This window comes from Solea senegalensis, linkage group LG17, assembly GCF_019176455.1.
Source record: "Solea senegalensis isolate Sse05_10M linkage group LG17, IFAPA_SoseM_1, whole genome shotgun sequence".
In the NCBI taxonomy this organism is placed as follows: domain Eukaryota; kingdom Metazoa; phylum Chordata; class Actinopteri; order Pleuronectiformes; family Soleidae; genus Solea; species Solea senegalensis.
In genome coordinates this window covers 9,079,843-9,098,109 of record NC_058037.1, presented here as the reverse complement: position 1 = coordinate 9,098,109, position 18,267 = coordinate 9,079,843, and the positions used below count along the sequence as shown (strand labels likewise).

General features: G+C 40.5%; 1 protein-coding gene across 2 annotated transcripts; it reads left to right on the top strand.

Moving 5' to 3' along the window:
- Positions 1 to 728: 728 nt before the first annotated feature.
- tdh (L-threonine dehydrogenase) lies at positions 729 to 6,648 on the top strand. Of its 2 annotated transcripts, none has more exons than XM_044049837.1 (9): positions 729 to 882; positions 2,381 to 2,578; positions 2,883 to 2,925; positions 3,045 to 3,115; positions 3,653 to 3,802; positions 3,891 to 4,063; positions 4,183 to 4,273; positions 4,547 to 4,816; positions 5,190 to 6,648. In XM_044049837.1, exons 2-9 carry the CDS (start codon positions 2,389 to 2,391, stop codon positions 5,327 to 5,329), a joined length of 1,128 nt encoding a protein of 375 aa, XP_043905772.1. In that variant the 5' UTR covers positions 729 to 882; positions 2,381 to 2,388; the 3' UTR covers positions 5,330 to 6,648. The 2 variants fall into 2 exon arrangements, with proteins under 2 accessions (XP_043905772.1, XP_043905774.1); XM_044049839.1 differs by lacking the exon at positions 729 to 882 and adding an exon at positions 1,541 to 1,684.
- The last annotated feature ends 11,619 nt before the right edge of the window (positions 6,649 to 18,267 follow it).

Sequence of the window (18,267 nt, the reverse complement as noted above, 5' to 3'; positions counted from 1 at the left end):
ACTCCAGAGTTTCTTCATTAAAAAAATTTCCTTTGTGGAAATGCAGACGTAATAATGGACAAGGTGTCCCATAAAATGAAGCTGTGACAAAAGCCTAAGACCCTACCTTGTGTACCAAAGACATCATGGTCGCAAGTTCGATTCCACCCCTGGCTAATTGTACTTGATTCCATTGTAAGTCGCTTTGGATAAAAGCGTCTGCTAAATGACATGTAATGTAATGTAATATAGAGCTCAAGCTATCAATGAATACTAAAACTGCTCAACTTTTCACTTAATTATTTGACTTACTTTTTTTTTAACTACTTATGATTAATATAAGATAAAAATACAAATTTCAGGTTTATGTAGAGAGACATTTGCAGCAAAGATAGATAGCATTATAATTACCAGGAAATATAAAACTAGAAACACATATCTTAATAATTTTAAGGCAAAGCTACATAATAACCAGGATTTATAAAACATGAGCTTTGTTTGAACAGTATAATCCGTGCATGGGATTGTACTTGACAATAATGTGTCGGCTTATGTGTCAGAGACCGTCAGAGCCAAGTTTTAGTGAAGTCACGTAGCTGAGGGGACGCAAAAAAAAACCCACACACACTGGCTGGGCTGAGTCTATGTGTGGGCGTGGCCTGTGAGAGAGGACCGCACCTTCAGATCTCCACCAATCAGAGAGACGCCGGCTTCCGCCGGGAACACGCGCCGCTCGTATATAAACGCAGCTGATGCAATAGTTGGTGAGGATAACACACACAGACAGCAGGCCAGAGTGGCAGCAGCAGCTAACCTTACATCACAGGAGCAAACACAAGCCGCATCTTCTCTTCACGTCTCTCTCTCTCAGGGTTGTTTTGTGCTGCTTCTTCGTCTACACCGGTGAGTAAACTAAACTCACACACTTACGATACAGTTCTGAAACAAGGCTGTCTATTGTCTTGCGTATATATGTTGTGTTATTAGTGTAATATCATAATTATTATTCAAGACATTTGAGACGTCTATGGGGTTGTATGTTTGAACCGACTGTTGGGGGACATTTTGTATTATGTTTTTTCCCTATAAGCTTCTTTTTTTTCCTAAATAATTCCTTAATATTTTAAGTCATTCCAATGGTGACCCTCTTTAGCATGTTAGCTATATATGTGTGTGTATGTATATGTATATATATATATGTATATATATGTGTGTGTGTAGAATCTCTATAGAAAGTAGTTTCTGTCTACTACTCTTTCTCAGTCATTCAAAAAGCCTTTCTACGCGCCCCAACGGCCACGTGGGAGACCCCCCCCACACACACACACAATAAAAAGCCCCCACTTCCTCACTTTATCTGCATTGGCTTACGTAGTGTTTACTGTACGTAACTCTGCGTTGGCACAACAGTGAACGGCGCACAAGGAGGAGCAGGTACGCAAAATGGTACAGTTTTATCTCACAATTGAGACGAATAATACAACGTATATATGTTTGATTTGAACAATAATTATCCCGTGGGGGAGAATTGTAATTCACCAATCCCGTCACTACGGTTAAGCAGCCGTGATATTGGCAGTGTTCGCCTGTTTTATGCGTCGCTGAACGCCCTCTCCTCCTGATTGGCTCTCAGTGAAGGCAGGGCCGTATAAATTCACTCCCGTTGCACCCATCCTCCCTTTTTTAGAAGCTCTCAGCCACTACGGTAAGTTCACGTCTGTATAAATGCTAAGCGCAGACTTTTTAGGCGGCTTTGTGAATGGATTAATAAACTCATGTGCTGACTTTTACTTGAATGAACATTTTAATGTATTGTCTATTTTGGGGAGAAATACTGTGGTTTTTTTTTTAAATAGCTGCACTCTTGCAAAGGTCGTTTCTGTGTTAATTATGCGTGTAGGGTAAATCATAAATGTGAACTATGTTGTGTGTGAGTGGAAAAACGCGGTGTGTTGCGTTGCTATGCGCTGGAGTAGTCCCACTTCTGCTGCTGTTTGCGTGTGTGTGACTGAAAACAAAGAGCCACTACGTGTTCCACTGCACGCTGAAACATTTTCCAGACTTTTTTAATTTTCCCCTCTTCTAGTTCCTTTGATCCCTCGCACATGTCATCATTTTACCGCATATGCATTCAGTGGTTTGTTCCCTCAGCGTCAGTTTTACTGTGTGTCTCTTTGTGCATGAGGTATGGAGAGAAGCCCAGTTTTCTTCACTCAGAAATTCATGCCATAGTCAATAAACTTAGCTGTAAATGGGCCCCAGTCACATAAATGGCTTTCATTAAGTCATCTATTTATTTTTATGAATGGGGACAAAATTGTCATTGAGTGCATTTTTCTGTAAATGAGTCCGTGCTGCATTTGGCCCCAAAGACTTGAACACAATCTTCTTTGCTCTGCAGGTATCATCATGACTGCCATCAGAAATCTAAGCAGAGTAGCCAGACAGGCGCTGCTCAGCAGCCCTGCTGGGTGTGGCTGCCAGCCTCTCACTGTGGCTGTTCGCAGCATCAGCTTCTCCCCAAGGCAGGTGACCTCCGATGCCAGCTTCCACTCCGTGTCCTTCTCGGAGACGGACCATCCCAAGGTGCTCATTACAGGTAGGCAGCGTCAGGTTTTCCCAGTTTACTTAAAACTATGTTTCAGTTTGAGATAACTTGCTTAAAAAACACATTCATTGAAACGGAAATTGTGAAGTCATTAGTGCAAAAACATACTCCCACTGGAGTTCAGAACCAGCAGGATTCTTGGCAGAATGTTAACAAACCAGTGTAGGCGTCAAGAGTGCTGTGCCTTTTTCCTTATTGTTCAGTCTTTACCGTTTTTTCCCTATCACCTTGGAAACCAGTGCTGATTTAATGTGTGTGTGTGTATGTGTGTTTTTTTTGTCTCCATTCAATGCAGGTGGACTCGGGCAGCTTGGAGTAGGGCTCGCCAAATTGCTGAGGTAAAATTTGTACTTGGTTCAAATTCCCTCTGGGTTGTGATTGGTCAGTTGTTACTGTTGGAACACGAGGCAGTTTCTGATGCTTTTTCAAAGTGGTGTAATAATTTCCTGCTTTACAGGAAGAGGTTCGGAAAGAACAATGTCATCCTGTCTGACATCAGGAAACCTCCCAGCAACGTTTTCCACAGTGGTGAGTAAGAAAATAATCAGAATTTAAAGTATCGTACAGAGCCTTGTATTCCCAGGAGACAAAAATCAAATAAGCAAGTGAAAATGTTATCCTTTTTAAGGTTGTTTGGCAATACAGATTGCAGTACTGCTGCATAGTTTGCTTTTTTTGTGTGAAAAGTTAAAAAGCCCTCTTGAACATATTGATTTTTCTTCATTATCTGTGTTCAAGAGGACGTCACACTTTCCCCGAAAAAGGTTGTTCAATTTTACTGAGTCAATATGTGACGCATGGAGGAGGCCTTGTTCTGCCAGTGTCTGGTAATGACATTTCTCAAGGGCATAAAAGGATATAGCAGATAACAGACTTCAGCTGTAAACAACACCGAACCCCAAGGCTGTCACATGCACAATGCTACTTTTAGGAATGAAGAAACGGCCGTTAATCGTTATCGTGTTTTCATTTTACTGTGATGGAAATGGCAATACCTGTATTTATTCTTCTAAATAAGCATACATGTACAAGATGAATTTAATGTGTGACTTCTGTCACCCTTAGGTCCCTTCATCTACTCAGACATTCTGGACTACAAGAACCTGAGAGAGATCGTTGTGAACAATCGCATCACGTGGCTGTTCCACTACAGCGCTCTCCTTAGCGCCGTCGGGGAAGCTAACGTGGCCCTGGCTCGTTCTGTCAACATCACCGGTGAGAACTGTAACATGTATCATCTCAAAAGTCATCGCAAAAAACTGGATAGTCCTGATCTGAAACCTCTTCCCCCCCCTGTTTTTAGGGCTTCACAACATCTTGGACATTGCAGCGGAGCATGGTCTACGCCTTTTTGTCCCCAGCACCATCGGTGCCTTCGGTCCCACTTCACCGCGTAACCCCACGCCAGATCTCTGTGTGCAGAGACCTCGCACGATTTATGGCGTCTCCAAGGTCCACGCTGAGCTGATGGGAGAGGTGAGGCCTCGGATCAGTAGTAATAGTATTGATATTTGGTCCGACATGTGCAGACCAAAAAACGCATGTGTCCGACATGTGCAGACATTCCGTTAATGGTTAATTCTTTTCTGCAACAGTACTACCACCACCGCTACGGCCTGGACTTCCGTTGCCTCCGTTATCCAGGAATCATCTCTGCTGACTCCCAGCCCGGAGGTGGCACAACAGGTGAGCGAGATTATATTCACTCTTATGCAAGGTTTCAGTTTTAATGAATGTCTATTCCTGTACTGCTCCGGTCACGCCACAAGTCTGTTATGCAACTGGTTTTACCAGATGGTTGTCATGACTTGCTGGCTTATTTTTTTGGCCTGCAGCTAATGTACACATTTTTTCACTTGTCTGAGCTTCCCTGATATTTCACTTCACACTGCTGCAGCTGCTCATTACAGCTTTCTTTCCAGAACTAAAGCAATAGTGTCTGTCCCCGTCTCTGACCAGATTATGCCGTCCAGATTTTCCACGACGCAATCAAAACCGGCAAGTTCGAGTGCAACTTGAAACCTGACACGAGGCTGCCCATGATGTACATTGACGACTGCCTCCGCGCCACGCTGGAGGTAATGGAGGCACCAGCTGACACGCTGAGCATGAGGACCTACAACATCAACGCCATGAGCTTCACCCCCGAGGAACTGGCCCAGGAGCTCCACAAGCAGGTGCCCGAGCTGGAGGTCACGTATGATGTAGACAACGTCAGACAGGCGATCGGTGAGTTTTGAACTTTATTGATGGCAAACAGGATGTGTTCATACCCCAGCGCCTTAATTTCCTTATTGTCTTGAGCCTGCTGTAGTAGAATGTCATGTTTTAGAATCACATGGAAGGTCATAAAGGCCAGCATGCTGATTAATGGTAATTGTTGTTTACTAAGTTGCCCAACAAGAATATATTGGTCAATCCAGGCCACATGGGATGAGTATTGTTGTCTTTCATTGTACTCCTTATTTGAAAGAGGAACTTTGAGTTTGTGAAATGTGATTTAAGGTTAAACAAAGTACAAGTTCAATGCTGAAAAGACAAAGCCACACTTCTCTTTATTTTTTAAATTTAGTATGTGTCTCCTTTTTGTTGGTGTTTGCAGCCGACAGTTGGCCGATGAACTTCGACGACTCCAATGCACGGAGAGACTGGGGCTGGAAACACGACTACGACATGCCAGAGCTCGTCCAGACAATGCTCAACTACCTGGGTACAGACACATGTGTGGCTCGTGCTAACTGAGCGCAACAGCATTCTGTTTATTGTTTGAACTTTTTGAGTATAGACTGACCAAAGAGAAAAGAGGAACACGGCTTGTACATACACTCTTTTCTCTCTGTAAAACCGGAGGGGCTCTGCTTGCCTGACACAAGGTTCTCGTGTGTCCAGAATGTAGAAGTGGGTGCAAGCTAGACAATCCCCCTCCCTGCTTTGCGCTCTCCCCTCTCCCCCCACTTTTTTTTTTTTTACAGCTTGGACATTTGGGTAAATGGCATTCTGTCAGTTGAGGTTTGTCAGCAGTATCCGATAACGGTGTGCCCCTGTGCAAGTGTGTATGGCTAAAAGATGACTTGCATGTTTTATGAATTGCTCGGTGTTTACAAGGCTGTGGGGGAGAAAAACAAAATGAAATCATGTAAAATTCATTTATTTTCTACCGCTTATGTTTTGAGGATCTCATGGGGAGCTAAAGCTTGTGCCGGCTGACGCAGTGTGAAAGGCAGGGTACATCCAGGACATGTCAGCGGTTCATCACAGGGCCGACACACAGTGACAAACAACCATTTACACTCACAACTATGTACAAGAGGAAGCCTGGAGAGCAAAGCTGTGCACACTCGGCGAGAACATGTAAAAGTCAACACTGACAAAGACGGTGAAGTCATGAGTCAAACGAGGATTTTTTCCGATTGACCTTCTTCCTGTGAGGCGATGATGCTAACCGCCACATCACCTGTACTGTGTGCCGTGTAAAATGGCAGATGATTTAATTTTGTATTTCTAGCAGGTCAGGTTTGTTTGCATAAATATCCATTTGCCCATCCAACATTTATATATGGGGGTCTAAAACTCTGGATGGAGGGGTTTTCAGATGCACAAGTTGTGTCCTTTGCACTTTAGATGATCTGTTTAAAAACAAACAAACTGATGACTAAAAGCCTATGGGGTAAAATCTGATATTCTGATACAGTGCATCTGTAGTCTGAGCTGTGAGAGTGATATTTCTTCTGTTTATTCCACATAACATTATTTATTGTCCGGTGTTAAATGCATGGGCGCTTTTTCTTCTTTTTTTTTTAAGTTTAGTATTTCTCAATACTGATTTTTTCTAATTGTTTCTGTCCACTTTTATAAATATATATATTTTTCTTTTTTCCCTGAAACTCTGGGATATATTTTGACACAAAAGGGAAATGTGACACTGTCTGCCACATTTTGTGGTTTCTTTATTTCAACTTCCTGTAAAAATGTTTAAAATGGTTTCTTGGAAAAAGTCTTCAGCAACTTCTGGCGTCTTTTGAGTCGCAAACGGCTTTGAAAATTAAACATTTTCTACATTTTGTTTGCATATCTGTCTTTTTTCCCACATTTGCAGTGTAATAAGACCTGAACGACCCGCCGCTTTATTACTATCTCGACGCGGGGATAAATGAGCTTTGTTAAGTATTTGACAACATGTATCTGTCTTTGCAAACGCCATTAAGTATCAGATCCACTGGCAGTGTTTAACCCACAGCAGTTTTGTGGAAAAACAATGTTTTTTTCAATGCAATGAACTGCAAAATATCTTCAAAATAAAAACTTTTTGATTTGATCTGACCAAGTTTGGGGGAAAAAAACCTGCTTACATTTTTAGCATTTCATGGAACAAGTAGATTCTTGTCTGGTTGCAGTAGTGAGTTATTTGCCATTTGCTAATGTGACACATGTCAAAGTCTGCACCTTTTAACCTGAGCTATAATTTATATAAACGGCTCATTGTGCAGTGAATGCGTCATATGGCATGACATGAATCCACGAGTTATGATTTGCGCAGAGAAATGTCCTCCAGCTGGTTTTTTTCCCTAAAGAATCAGTACACTAATCATAGCCTGTTTTGAATTAGATAAGTGCAGGTTTGAATAAAGTAAGTACAGGTTTAAAACCATATTTGCTGTAGATCTGTATTTAGATTTCAGCCAAGTCTCCATGAGTCTCCGTGCGCCCATGTCTGCACGCGCTCACCTCCTGTTATTTTCAGCGGTGTCCCTGCGCAAATTTACGAGTGCACTTCCTGTTGGACTTCCTGTTCTCGTGCGCCATGTGACATTTTTACTAACCGTAAGCATCGTAAGCTCCTGAACTTGTCCACAGTGACTGCACCGAGTTTGAAGGTGATCACACAAAAGCTGTAGGACAAGTCCGTTCAAATACCAAATATAAATTGGTGCAAAATGGCCAAAATCGCCTCCGATTTGGCGTGCAATCCAAGGTGGCGGCCTTCCTGTAGTAGTCACAGGAAAGTCGTCATCGACTTTTTTGACCGCCCCCACCTAATGAACGTGTGTACCAAGTTTCGTTCACGTACGTTAAACCCAACAGCAGATTAACTAACTTTGTCAAAGCTTGTCCAGGTGCTTCAGCAGATTGCTGTTGCTGTTGTTTCGCTGTAGAAAGTATTTTTGAACCGGGACACGGTCTACAAGTTACCGAAATGTTGTTTTTCCCTCACCAAAAGAAACGGAGTAAAGCAGCGTTTGGTAACTTTGGTTACTGAATTTAAAAAACCAATGCGTTACATTATTAGTTACTGAATAAAGTAACCACATTACGTAACGGCATTACTAATAACGTGTTAATACCCAACACTGATCACAAGCCTACAATCCAGCCATTCTGAAAGCAGACAAGACCTCATAACAGAAATACAACAAACATTATATAGAATTCAGATGATGGGACTCACAGTAATATGTTTATGGATACCAGCACACATTTACGGTTAAAGGGAACAAAATAGCAGACATGGTGGCAAAAGCAGCAACAGGATATAATTATATAGATTTAGCAATAAAATTAAGCTAAACAGAAATGAACAGCATCAATAAACAAAAACTAAAGGAGAGATGGCAAAAAACAATGAGAGGAGAAGAGGAAAGGAAGATGGTTTTACAGTATCCAAAGAAAAGTGGGAGTGGCTAGGCACATGGAAAGAAGCAGGAAAGAGGAAAATATAATATCCAGGATCAGATTTGGCCTTACAGGATTAAACAACACATTATTTCTCATCAATAAACACAATACAGACAGATGGGATCACTGTGGGCAGGAGGAATCCATTCATCATGTTATAACACAATGTCAGTAATACTAAAGGGAGAGAGAAGTTGATTGGGAGGATATAGGATGTGTGTGTGTATGTGTGTATGTGTGTTTGTGTATGAATAGGTGTATGTATATGTATGCATATACAGGTTTTTTTTTGTAATATGCAGAAAAATTGGTCTGCTGTATATATATATATATATATATATATATATATATATATATATATATATATTATAACATCATCAGCACTGACTGCACTGTGTGTATCCCCTGTTCATCACTAAATCTTGCTGTTTCCTGTTGACAGCCTTTTCCATCTGCAATCTTTATTATATATATATTTATTACATATACATATATATATAATTATTATTTATTTTATTATTTTTACTTTTAGGTAATAGTTCAGTTAGATCAACATTTCGAGCCACACTCCATACCAGATGGTGGCGGTAATGCACCAAATCATTGTTTGCCAACCGCCATAAAACCTCAGAAAAGAAGAAGCATTAAGCGGAGACTGATTGATTGGTGACACGCAACACACCTGCTCGTCTTCACGCAGGTGTTTTCAATCAGCTGATGACCGCTGATTGCTTCCTCCTCCTCTTCTTATTTAAACTTCCTCCAGCCAACAGTTCCGTGATGCTACTTTGAAGAGAAGCTGCACGAGCTGTGAAACGAAAAAAAAAAAGACGCGTAAAAAGTGTCGCTGCTTAACTACTGAAACTGTTCCGGGAGGAGGGAACTTGTGGCGGTAATGCACCAACCGCCATAAAACCTCAAAAAAGAGGGAACTTTAAAAAAAAGACGAGAAAAACAAAAGAAAACTACCGCAGCGTGACGCCAGATGCTGAAAAGGTGGCCTCGTGCATCAGCTCTTGTATAAAAACGCAGCAAGGCGCTCCAGGGTGGCGTGTTCGACCTGGTCCAGATTGGTGTCCCGTCCAGAATGGTGAGTAACTTTGACAAGTTATCTTAATAGTGACTCCGTTTGCTGAATTATATGCTCAAACTTAGCTCAAAATTGTGCCACATTGTCAGCCAGTTATCTGAATTGGCAGCCTTTTGTCTGGTTACAGCAGTTAAATCATTGGTTTAAATGGGGCTGCAACTAATTTCTATTTTCATTAACCTGTGATTTATTTTCATGTTTGGTCCAGAAAATGTTAAATGTTGTTCACTGTTTCTAAATTCAGTTATATTGTTAAATTATTTGGAGTCAGTGATTGCTTACATCCAGCAAAGAAATTAGGAAATATTCACATTTAACAAAATAAACAACAAATCTGAAACTCAAAAACTTAAACCAATCCATTATCAAAATAGACAAAACAAGACTAAAAACAAGTTAAAATGGCTGCTGTGCTATGTTACTATTGAGTTTTTCACTGGAAAGACTTGTTTGTTTTTTCATGTTAAATGTTTAAAAACAGATTCAGGGTTATACATGTCTTTTATAATTCTAAACTTTTTATGTAGTCATTAAAATAAAACCTTTTTCTTTTAAAGGAACAACTTGCTTCCGGCTCACGGAGACCTGGTCGGACACGCCATATACAAAAGCCTGAGGCTGTTAAAAAAAGGTGAGTGACACCTTTAGAGATAATTTACTACATCATTGAAAATGTTATGGCTAATTTTCATAATGTATTTAACTGATGGTAATATATCATATTAATTTAATCACACATTTATACGTTTTTTTATGTTTTTAAAGAGTGTGGCTACTGACATTTCTATACTTGAACTTAAAAGGCTTCAACTTTATTCTACATCACTTTTTATTATGTTAATTTCTTTGTTTCACTGTTAGAATAGAATTTGTGCTGGCAGCAATGTTTTCACTGAAAGTGAGTCTTTATATCTCAGGCTGGGTGAACCATGTTTGTACCTCCATACAAACACATTCTAGAACACCTTACCTAGTTATTTTACACCTGTAACGGTATGAACTTGAACATTGTCAAGGCTGGAGACTGGACTCAAACATTTTTTTGTTTGTTTGTTTTTTTCCTCCCAGATTGATCTTCATGAAGATCGTCAAATAGTAGGTGTCATGATTTAATTCTGGGTGGCCGCTGTGTCCCCACTCTTTCTTGGCCGCTGTGCCTACATCTCTCTGCATTGTCCAACATGGCCACATTCTTTCTATTCTCCTGCTTTCCATCTGTCAACTAGCTGAGGGTTGTACATGGAGCTATTTGTATGTTCCTGTCCACTTTATTGGGTGGTCTGAAATCTGGTCCTTGTTGGTTATATTTTTGTGGAACTGCTGAGCGAGTGATGTGAAAGAATGAGGTGACTGATGGAGTGTTTGAAATTCTCTCTCTGAATAAATGGGTTGTGTGTGACTGAGATGCCTGGACTGAATAGTTAAGATGGTCTGAGAATATGATTATGTTCAGCAGTTCACATTAAAGTAGATATGGTGTCTTGAAGGGTTTAGGTGCTTGATAAGTTATAATGCAACATTTCCTTTTTAGGCCATATTTTTTATTTCTTCTCTGGGGGCTACTGTCTTGGCCTCCATGTGTGGTAGTGTTTGCAGAGTAGTGGAATAAAAAATAGTCTAGCTGCCCACAGCTAACTACCATGTCACACTGACAATTTACATGCAAAGGTAAGAACACGCCTCTCTATGGAGACGTGTTCTTGCTTTGCCACTGTGCCCTTAAACACTTTTTCTTTCCAACTGTTATGCAGGCCGCGGGCCATCGCTCTTCCGGCCGCCGTGTCGATCTGTCCTGGCCCTCGTGTCTTTCCTCACTTCTAAAAGGAAAAAAAAAAAATCAACTTGAACTGTTTTCTTTAGCACTAAAATATAGTGATGTTGGAGGACCAGATCTTAAATGAGGTTTAAATGGATGTTGGTGTACAGTTAAAGCTAGATGGTAGGAATAGAATTAATGTTGTGCCTTGTACAAAGCTCAAGGCTTAGACTTCTTGGCCGCTGTGCCTTTTTTTTTTCTCTCTTTTCCATCGTGGCCATTAATCTACCATTAGCCCTAGAACGTTAAAATAGATCCTGGTGATCTACAGTACCTGGCTTTGGATGGCAGCCGTGCCATTGCCTTTGTATTGCCATACGTCCCTTAATGTAAGTAGGCAATGATCGCTAACTGTGCCCGTGCCTTCATGGCCTACTTGTGTTATTGTACGTCTGGCATTGCGCGTATAGTCATTTTACATAGGCAAACATGGGTGCCTTCCGCGTCCATGCACAGTAAGTGAACTAACCTGTACTTTTCTTCTAGCATCAGTCAAGAGGAGCACCGACATCCCTGCATGTCCATCTTAATTAGATTGCGTTTTAGTTGCGGTAAAATTTCAAATGGTGAGTGCAGTTTTTCTTTCTTGCTTGGCCGCCGCGCCATTACTATACCTGCTCTGACCTGAAGCTTGATTCTTCATGGCCACTGTGTCATGACTGTACTTGGTCTTGGTGTTGATGCCAGTCTATAATTTCTGATCTGTTTTTCCTACTAAGTTTTCCTGGTTGAGTGTGTGTGATGAATGATGAATGACTTGGACTGACGTTAATCTGACCTTTAGACTAACAAGACTAACACTCCATTTGACTTTACTGCACAAGAAAGGTAAACAAAATTTAAGACTGGCAAGATGCACACCAATTAGACAACAAGCAAATTGAAATTCTTTCAGAAACAGGTAAAATGTTTACGTTTCAGGTAAGTATTAAAGGCCTTTGCCAAATGATCTTTGTGGGTAAATCATGTCCATTCAATTTATAATTTATAATATCTAAACATTTACAATGCCTGACACAATGGCATTACAATAATCTAATTTGTTTGTTTTGCGTTACTGAGTGCAAAGGCCTTTATTTACACACTGATGTGTGCCAAGACTGCCATCATGGCATGTGTCATTGTCTCTCTCTCTGGTCTGTCTGTTCTGTGTGTCTTTCTGTCTGTCTCGTGTGTCTGGTGTCAGCCTGTCTGTCGGTCCTGTGTCGCTGTCTTTCTCTGTCTGTCTGTCTCTGTGTCAGTCTCTCTTGCTGTCTGTCTGTCTTGTGTGTCTGTCTCTGTCTGATTCGACTTGTAGATGATTTAGTTGATTAGTCTTGAGGCGTCTGATTTCTGCAGGAAATTCTGGTACCTTATTTTGAAATGGCTTTAATTTAAAAATGTAATTTTGGTCTTGAATCTCAGTTATCATAGTTGCAACTTGGACTGTTGACAAACGTGGAAGCTGATGAATCATGTAGTAAATGCATCAAAGTTTACTGTAGCTTGTCTAAAGTTCTTTCAAAGTGCTGTAAAAATGTAGTAATTGATTATGATGAGCTAGACCAGGTCTTCCTTTATTCTCAACTGGTAATTGCTTTGATAAGATAACTGGTTCCTGATTTGATTATGAAGCTAAACTTTTGATTTATATGCAAGTGTAGTCACATTAGATTGTAGGTGTTATTCAGCCCATGGATAATGTTATGATATACTTTAAATCTGGCATTTGTTGGCACACTTTTGATATTCATTTAAGTCTTTAACTTTACATACTGCCATCAGCCTTTGTAGTCGCTAACTGAAATCGAATTCAATATTAATGCTGACTTGTCTCACTCTGCCAAGTTTATTTCCCTCTAAAGGAGTTGAACCTTTTTGTGTTCATAGTCTTTTTGCGCGTCATGTTGGGAGGCCTCCCAGCAGGGGATTTTTATCTTCCCCTGCAAAACTATGCGTTACTCGCCTTAGGGATGCAGGGCTATCCTGCATAGTTTCTTTCATAAATGAGATTGTAGGTTGCAGGATTAGAGCGCGTTTCTTTTCTTTAGGAGGACACAAACCTGGCAGAGAGACAACTCGGATTATTTAAGTGAAAGTTGCGCTAAGTGTTCTAACTTTATCTTTCGATATGATGACATGAAATAAAACCTTTATTCTGTGGGCTGAATTCAGACAGAAATCAGACAGAATTTGGCTTCATGTTAAATACTGTTGTGCAAGTACCCTCTTGTAGCAGGAGTGAGCAGCTGCAGCTTTTTAATTTATTTTTCGTTATTTGATTTGTTTCTTGGATTGACTTGGTGTCTGGAGCTTTGTGTTAAACAGTGATCAAGTGTAAACACAAGTGGTCTTTTGCCTCTTATTTGCGAAGCTGGCAGCTGGTTGAAATGGTAGGACTTTGTGGCTTGCCCAAAGTGGGATTTTTGATAGAGCATAGGGTTAACACCTTGCCATCCACTAGCTTTTTCTGTGAACAAGTGTCTGTAGTCCGTTATTACCCAAGACTTTATTTCAAATTTCATTTAGGCAGCTTGTAGAGTCATTAGGAAGATGCTTAATCCCAATGTCTTGGTTGGTTACATGAGAAACTGCTATCTCTTAGATGTGTTGGCGAAGTTCCTCCTCTAATTTTTGTAGACTTGCCCTAAAGTTTCTCTCCGCTTTAACTCTTATTGAGCTATGCATTAAATGATTCCTCCAACTTGTCTCCATACCAATTTTTTTTCTCCCTGCAGCCTTCCACCACCCACTGCTGCTGTTGCATCTGCTAAAGGTAGCCGTATCCTGATTCACTGCGTCTTCATGTGTTTGGTAAGAAGTGTCATTAGACTACTACAATGTAAACACCTTTTAAATGCTTGATCTAATTTACCCAAATGGTTCATCAGTTTAAGACAAAAAAAATCATTGACTTTGATATTCTTGGGGTCAGTAACCTGACCTCTAAATGTTTGGGAAACCATGCAAAAGATCGCAAGCCCTCTGCATGACCCAACAGCATCGATGTTTGAGTGATTTAATTGCTCAATTTTAAATCAGTCAAGATTTTATGAGCTGGGTCTTCTTCACACAACAGAGAACAAGGTAAATTGAGTCGACTCGTAACATGGTAAGGCATTTCGTCCTTCCCCTTCTTCTCTGTGTGTGAGGAAATCTGGCCACGGATCCTGACTGAATGGCATATCATGACTGTGCAGTTTCCAAAATCAGACAAGGATCCATCTGATTATGTGACTCGGCCTGTCATGATATGCATGTATCTTCCTCAGAAACAAAGGATTGGAATGGACAGGTCTGTAGTGTAAATCACATCACATCACTTGTAGATGGTGAAGCATTTGTATAAATTGGGGTCAAGCATTTTCAGGTGTCTGCTTTGTTAATACTCTGGTGCCACGTCTTGCTAAACACACGAGAAGCTCTGAATTGTGAAACTGCTGCCTCTTGCAGATGTTACAACAGCAATGGCTGTTGAAAGGCTGCAGGGAGAGAAAATGAGATCTGAGGACAGGAAAGTGGAATTGATTTCATGCTTAGCAAAATGAGGGTTTCAGCAGAGGACCTTTTTAGTGGCGAGGCTACAGAATCAGAATGAACGTTTGTCTGGGCAACTGGGAGATTTACAGTTTTTAATGCAGCCAACCAAGACATTGGGGTTAGTATCATCCCAAATGGCTGGCAAAGATTGCTTGTAACTGTCAGTGTAGGACAGGAAAGGCAGGTATAGGTTATGGAGGGCATCCATCGGTGACCTCTGACTGGATGTGAGGATCTGTCACACTTGACCAGGTGAGCCACCTGAAGATTTGTTTACTTTACTTTAGTTTTTTTCTGTGACTTATCAAATTCTTCCTTGTTTTGAAGAGATGAAGGCTGCAGCACATTCCTGGATCAGAGGACTCCATGTTGGACACCACGACCTGGAGAAGTCCCGTCCTAGATGGCTGTGGTGATTTCCACGGGATGACTTCAGGTAAGTTTTTTCGGATGTTACTCGATATGTTTAATCCATATTTACTTAATACTAAAGTGTGCTGACTCTTATTTATTTTATTTTTTTTGTTAGATGTTGGACCTTGCCAAACTGTACACATGCCTCAATGGCTGCTACGTCACTCTGCCCAACAGGACATGGTCACCAAGATTTTTTTTATTTTTTAAATGGACTTTAATCCCCCCTGTCCCCACTGACCCACAGCCACACATGACAAAACACTGTACATGTGATGCATCACCAGACTAAAATACAGACACTGCTACTTTCAGCCTGTAATGTTAGACATTGAAAACTTGTATTTATTGCCTTCTTTATATCAAGTAAAACTTTTGTTCTTAACTTTATGGTTGTCAGTGATTCTGTGATGAGTGTTATTTTGACAAGTTAGTGCTTTAAACTTAAAGATGTGGAATTCTTTTAAAACGAATTGCACTGATCTGTTACTGTAGACTTGGCACCTTTTGACACTGCTCCAAGTGTTTGGTTGATCTTAACCAGAAAACTCAAACCCTATATGGATTTGTACAAGGTTTTAAAGGAATATAATAAATTGGACTCTAAAGCAGGGAATGCTACAGTGGATGGTGATGCTGCTACTTGCCCCCATCTCACAACTTCCTTACTTCTAGCCACTAACACTAAATATAGCTAATGCATAAAAATATGCCACTGAACATTAGACTACTTTGCTTTAAAATGCCTTCTTTTTTAACTATAGATGAAAATGTTACTATTATTTCATCTAGCTTTTCATTTTATCTTTTAATTCTGTCTTTACCATTTTAAAAAGGCGTGTCCGTAAATGTGTTTAGGACACTGTTTCGGGTTTCTACTTCCTGTGGGGAGGTAATCTTTTATGGACATGTTCATCAATAGTTTGTTTTTTTTAGTATTTTCTGCTTCCACCAGGAGGCGCTGTTTTCAAAATGTACCGTTTTCAGCAACATAGTAGTCTTTAGCAACGACCCATCATCAATAGCAAGTTTGGTTGGGATCAGACCTTCTATCGCAAAGTTATAAGAGTTTCCCCATCTTGTACGCCATGCGACATTTTAAAAAAGCTTTCAGCAACTTTAGATCCTCAACTTGTCCACAGTGACCTCACCAAATTTGAAGGTGTTGTTAAGTGTTTCCGAAATTGAATTTTTTCATATAGACTTCTTCAGGGCTGGACTATCATCAATCCTAGCAAGTTTGGTTCAGATAGGACCTTGATTCGCGAAGTTGTAGCAGTTTGTTTTTTTGTTGCAAAAATCCGAATTTGCACCGTTGCCATTTTAACACCATTACACGATCTGCCATCACAGCACACATCATCTACCATGTGTTTTGAGCGTTTTCACCAATTTTGAGTTGGATACGATAATCTCTGTAAAAGTTAATTCCATAAAGTCATAAAGTAACTTTTTTTTTGGTTTATTTTCTGCCACCACCAGGAGGCGATGTTTTTACATAGACGTCTTCAGCACTGGCCCATCATCTATCATCGCATGTTTGGTTGAGATTGGACCTTCCATCATGAAGTTCTAAGAGTTTCGTTGTGTTGCGAGAAATCCGAAATTTTCAAATCACTTTTACAAGGGAATGGTGTCGTTTGTTTGAGAAACTATTGTGGAAATTACCAAAATGGTTTTGGTCAAAAACAAAAAATAAATAAATGACAAAATAAAAGCCCTTACAATGTTGTTTTTTCATTGTTTTTCATGGGTCATAAACAAAAAGGATAAATAAATCAACTAATGGAAAAGTGTCAAGAAGGCTGAGCTGACGTGGCTGTGCACAGTATATACATTCACTCACTCCGCTTGATTCTCCTCATGAGGGTCACGGAGTCACTGGTGCCAATCCCAGCTGACGTAGGGCGACAGGCGGTTAACACCCTGGACAGTTAATGAGTATTATTTACTGTCTCATTTTACATTCGTTGTTAAATGAATGTCACACAGAATCACTACAGCATGGTCGACTCATATACGTAGATCAACTGCTTTGGTTTTATTTGCTTGTACTACACTCTCCAGCAGAGGAGAAGTGGCTAAATCACCATCCCAGATGAGGAAGAATCCCCCCTCAGCACATCAATAAATGCACCAAACTGAAACTGCTGCTCTTTTACCAAATGGGATCATAAACTGTAACCCAGAGGACAGCACTGGCGCTCCACTGCACACCTGAGAGCCTTTCTATAATTTCTCTGTGTCAGTAATTGCTGCTTTTCCAGGTGACCTTGCTTGGTTTTGTGTCGCACTTGTGCTGCAGAGAGAAAAGTGAGAGGGGAGGGCACGCGGATTTGCTGAGTGAACACAGTTCATTCAGCTGAAATCAGTGTAAATTTTCCATTCAGTCTCATTCAGGAGGTACTCACCCGTGTAAAGCACGCAGGCTTTCATTTAACCCAAACACTACATGATCTTGCTGCGCCACTTCATAAACATCAGTAACAGATTTAAAATGTATTATTTCATTATTGCATTAAAGCTTTTTTTCCCAGTAATTTCAGCTCAGCAAATATCAACCTTGACGATTAAATGTGCTTACATTATGGTGCTTTTACTTGTCATTCAGTCACTTCAATTGTCTGGTCAGAAAAATAGTTGAGCCTCGTATGAAAGACTGACATTATTTGCTTTCAAGCGCTTGGCAGAGATGTAGAATGGTGAAAGGAAATGTTTTTTATTATTTTTATTTTCTGAACATACAGTTTAATTTCAGTTCCCATTGTGGGAAACAGTCAGTTTGAGTAAAGATGACCTTATAGTGTAGAAGTGATGGTATGGGCTACTGTGGAGTGTGATTAATCTTTCTAAGATGTAGTAGGAGAGGGTGGAGGAATGTGTTTTGAAACAAAAAACAAAACAAAAAAAAACAACCTGATTTTTTTCAGCTCATGTCCTTGTTGTAGGGAAACCTTGCCTCTTATGTAAGATGTCTCAGTAGAAGTGTACATACCCCAGCAGGCCCGTCTCACACTGTCCAATCAGAGTGCGTCCCGAGTCGCCCGGGCCCCAGTGTTTTGTTTGCCATCGTGTAATAAGAGTCTCACCGTGTGCAGACAGGGGCAGAAAGTGAAGGGCGAGACATAAAGAACACTCTGGGGGAGGGAGCTGCTGGGCAGTGTGCCA

Excerpts from the sequence above, each read along its gene's own strand:
- tdh (XM_044049837.1), top strand. The coding sequence starts at position 2,389 with ATGACTGCCATCAGAAATCTAAGCAGAGTAGCCAGACAGGCGCTGCTC. Across the intron at positions 2,579-2,882 it reads TCCCAAGGTGCTCATTACAG|GTGGACTCGGGCAGCTTGGA; the intron begins GTAGGCAGCGTC and ends CATTCAATGCAG. Across the intron at positions 4,817-5,189 it reads CAACGTCAGACAGGCGATCG|CCGACAGTTGGCCGATGAAC; the intron begins GTGAGTTTTGAA and ends TGGTGTTTGCAG.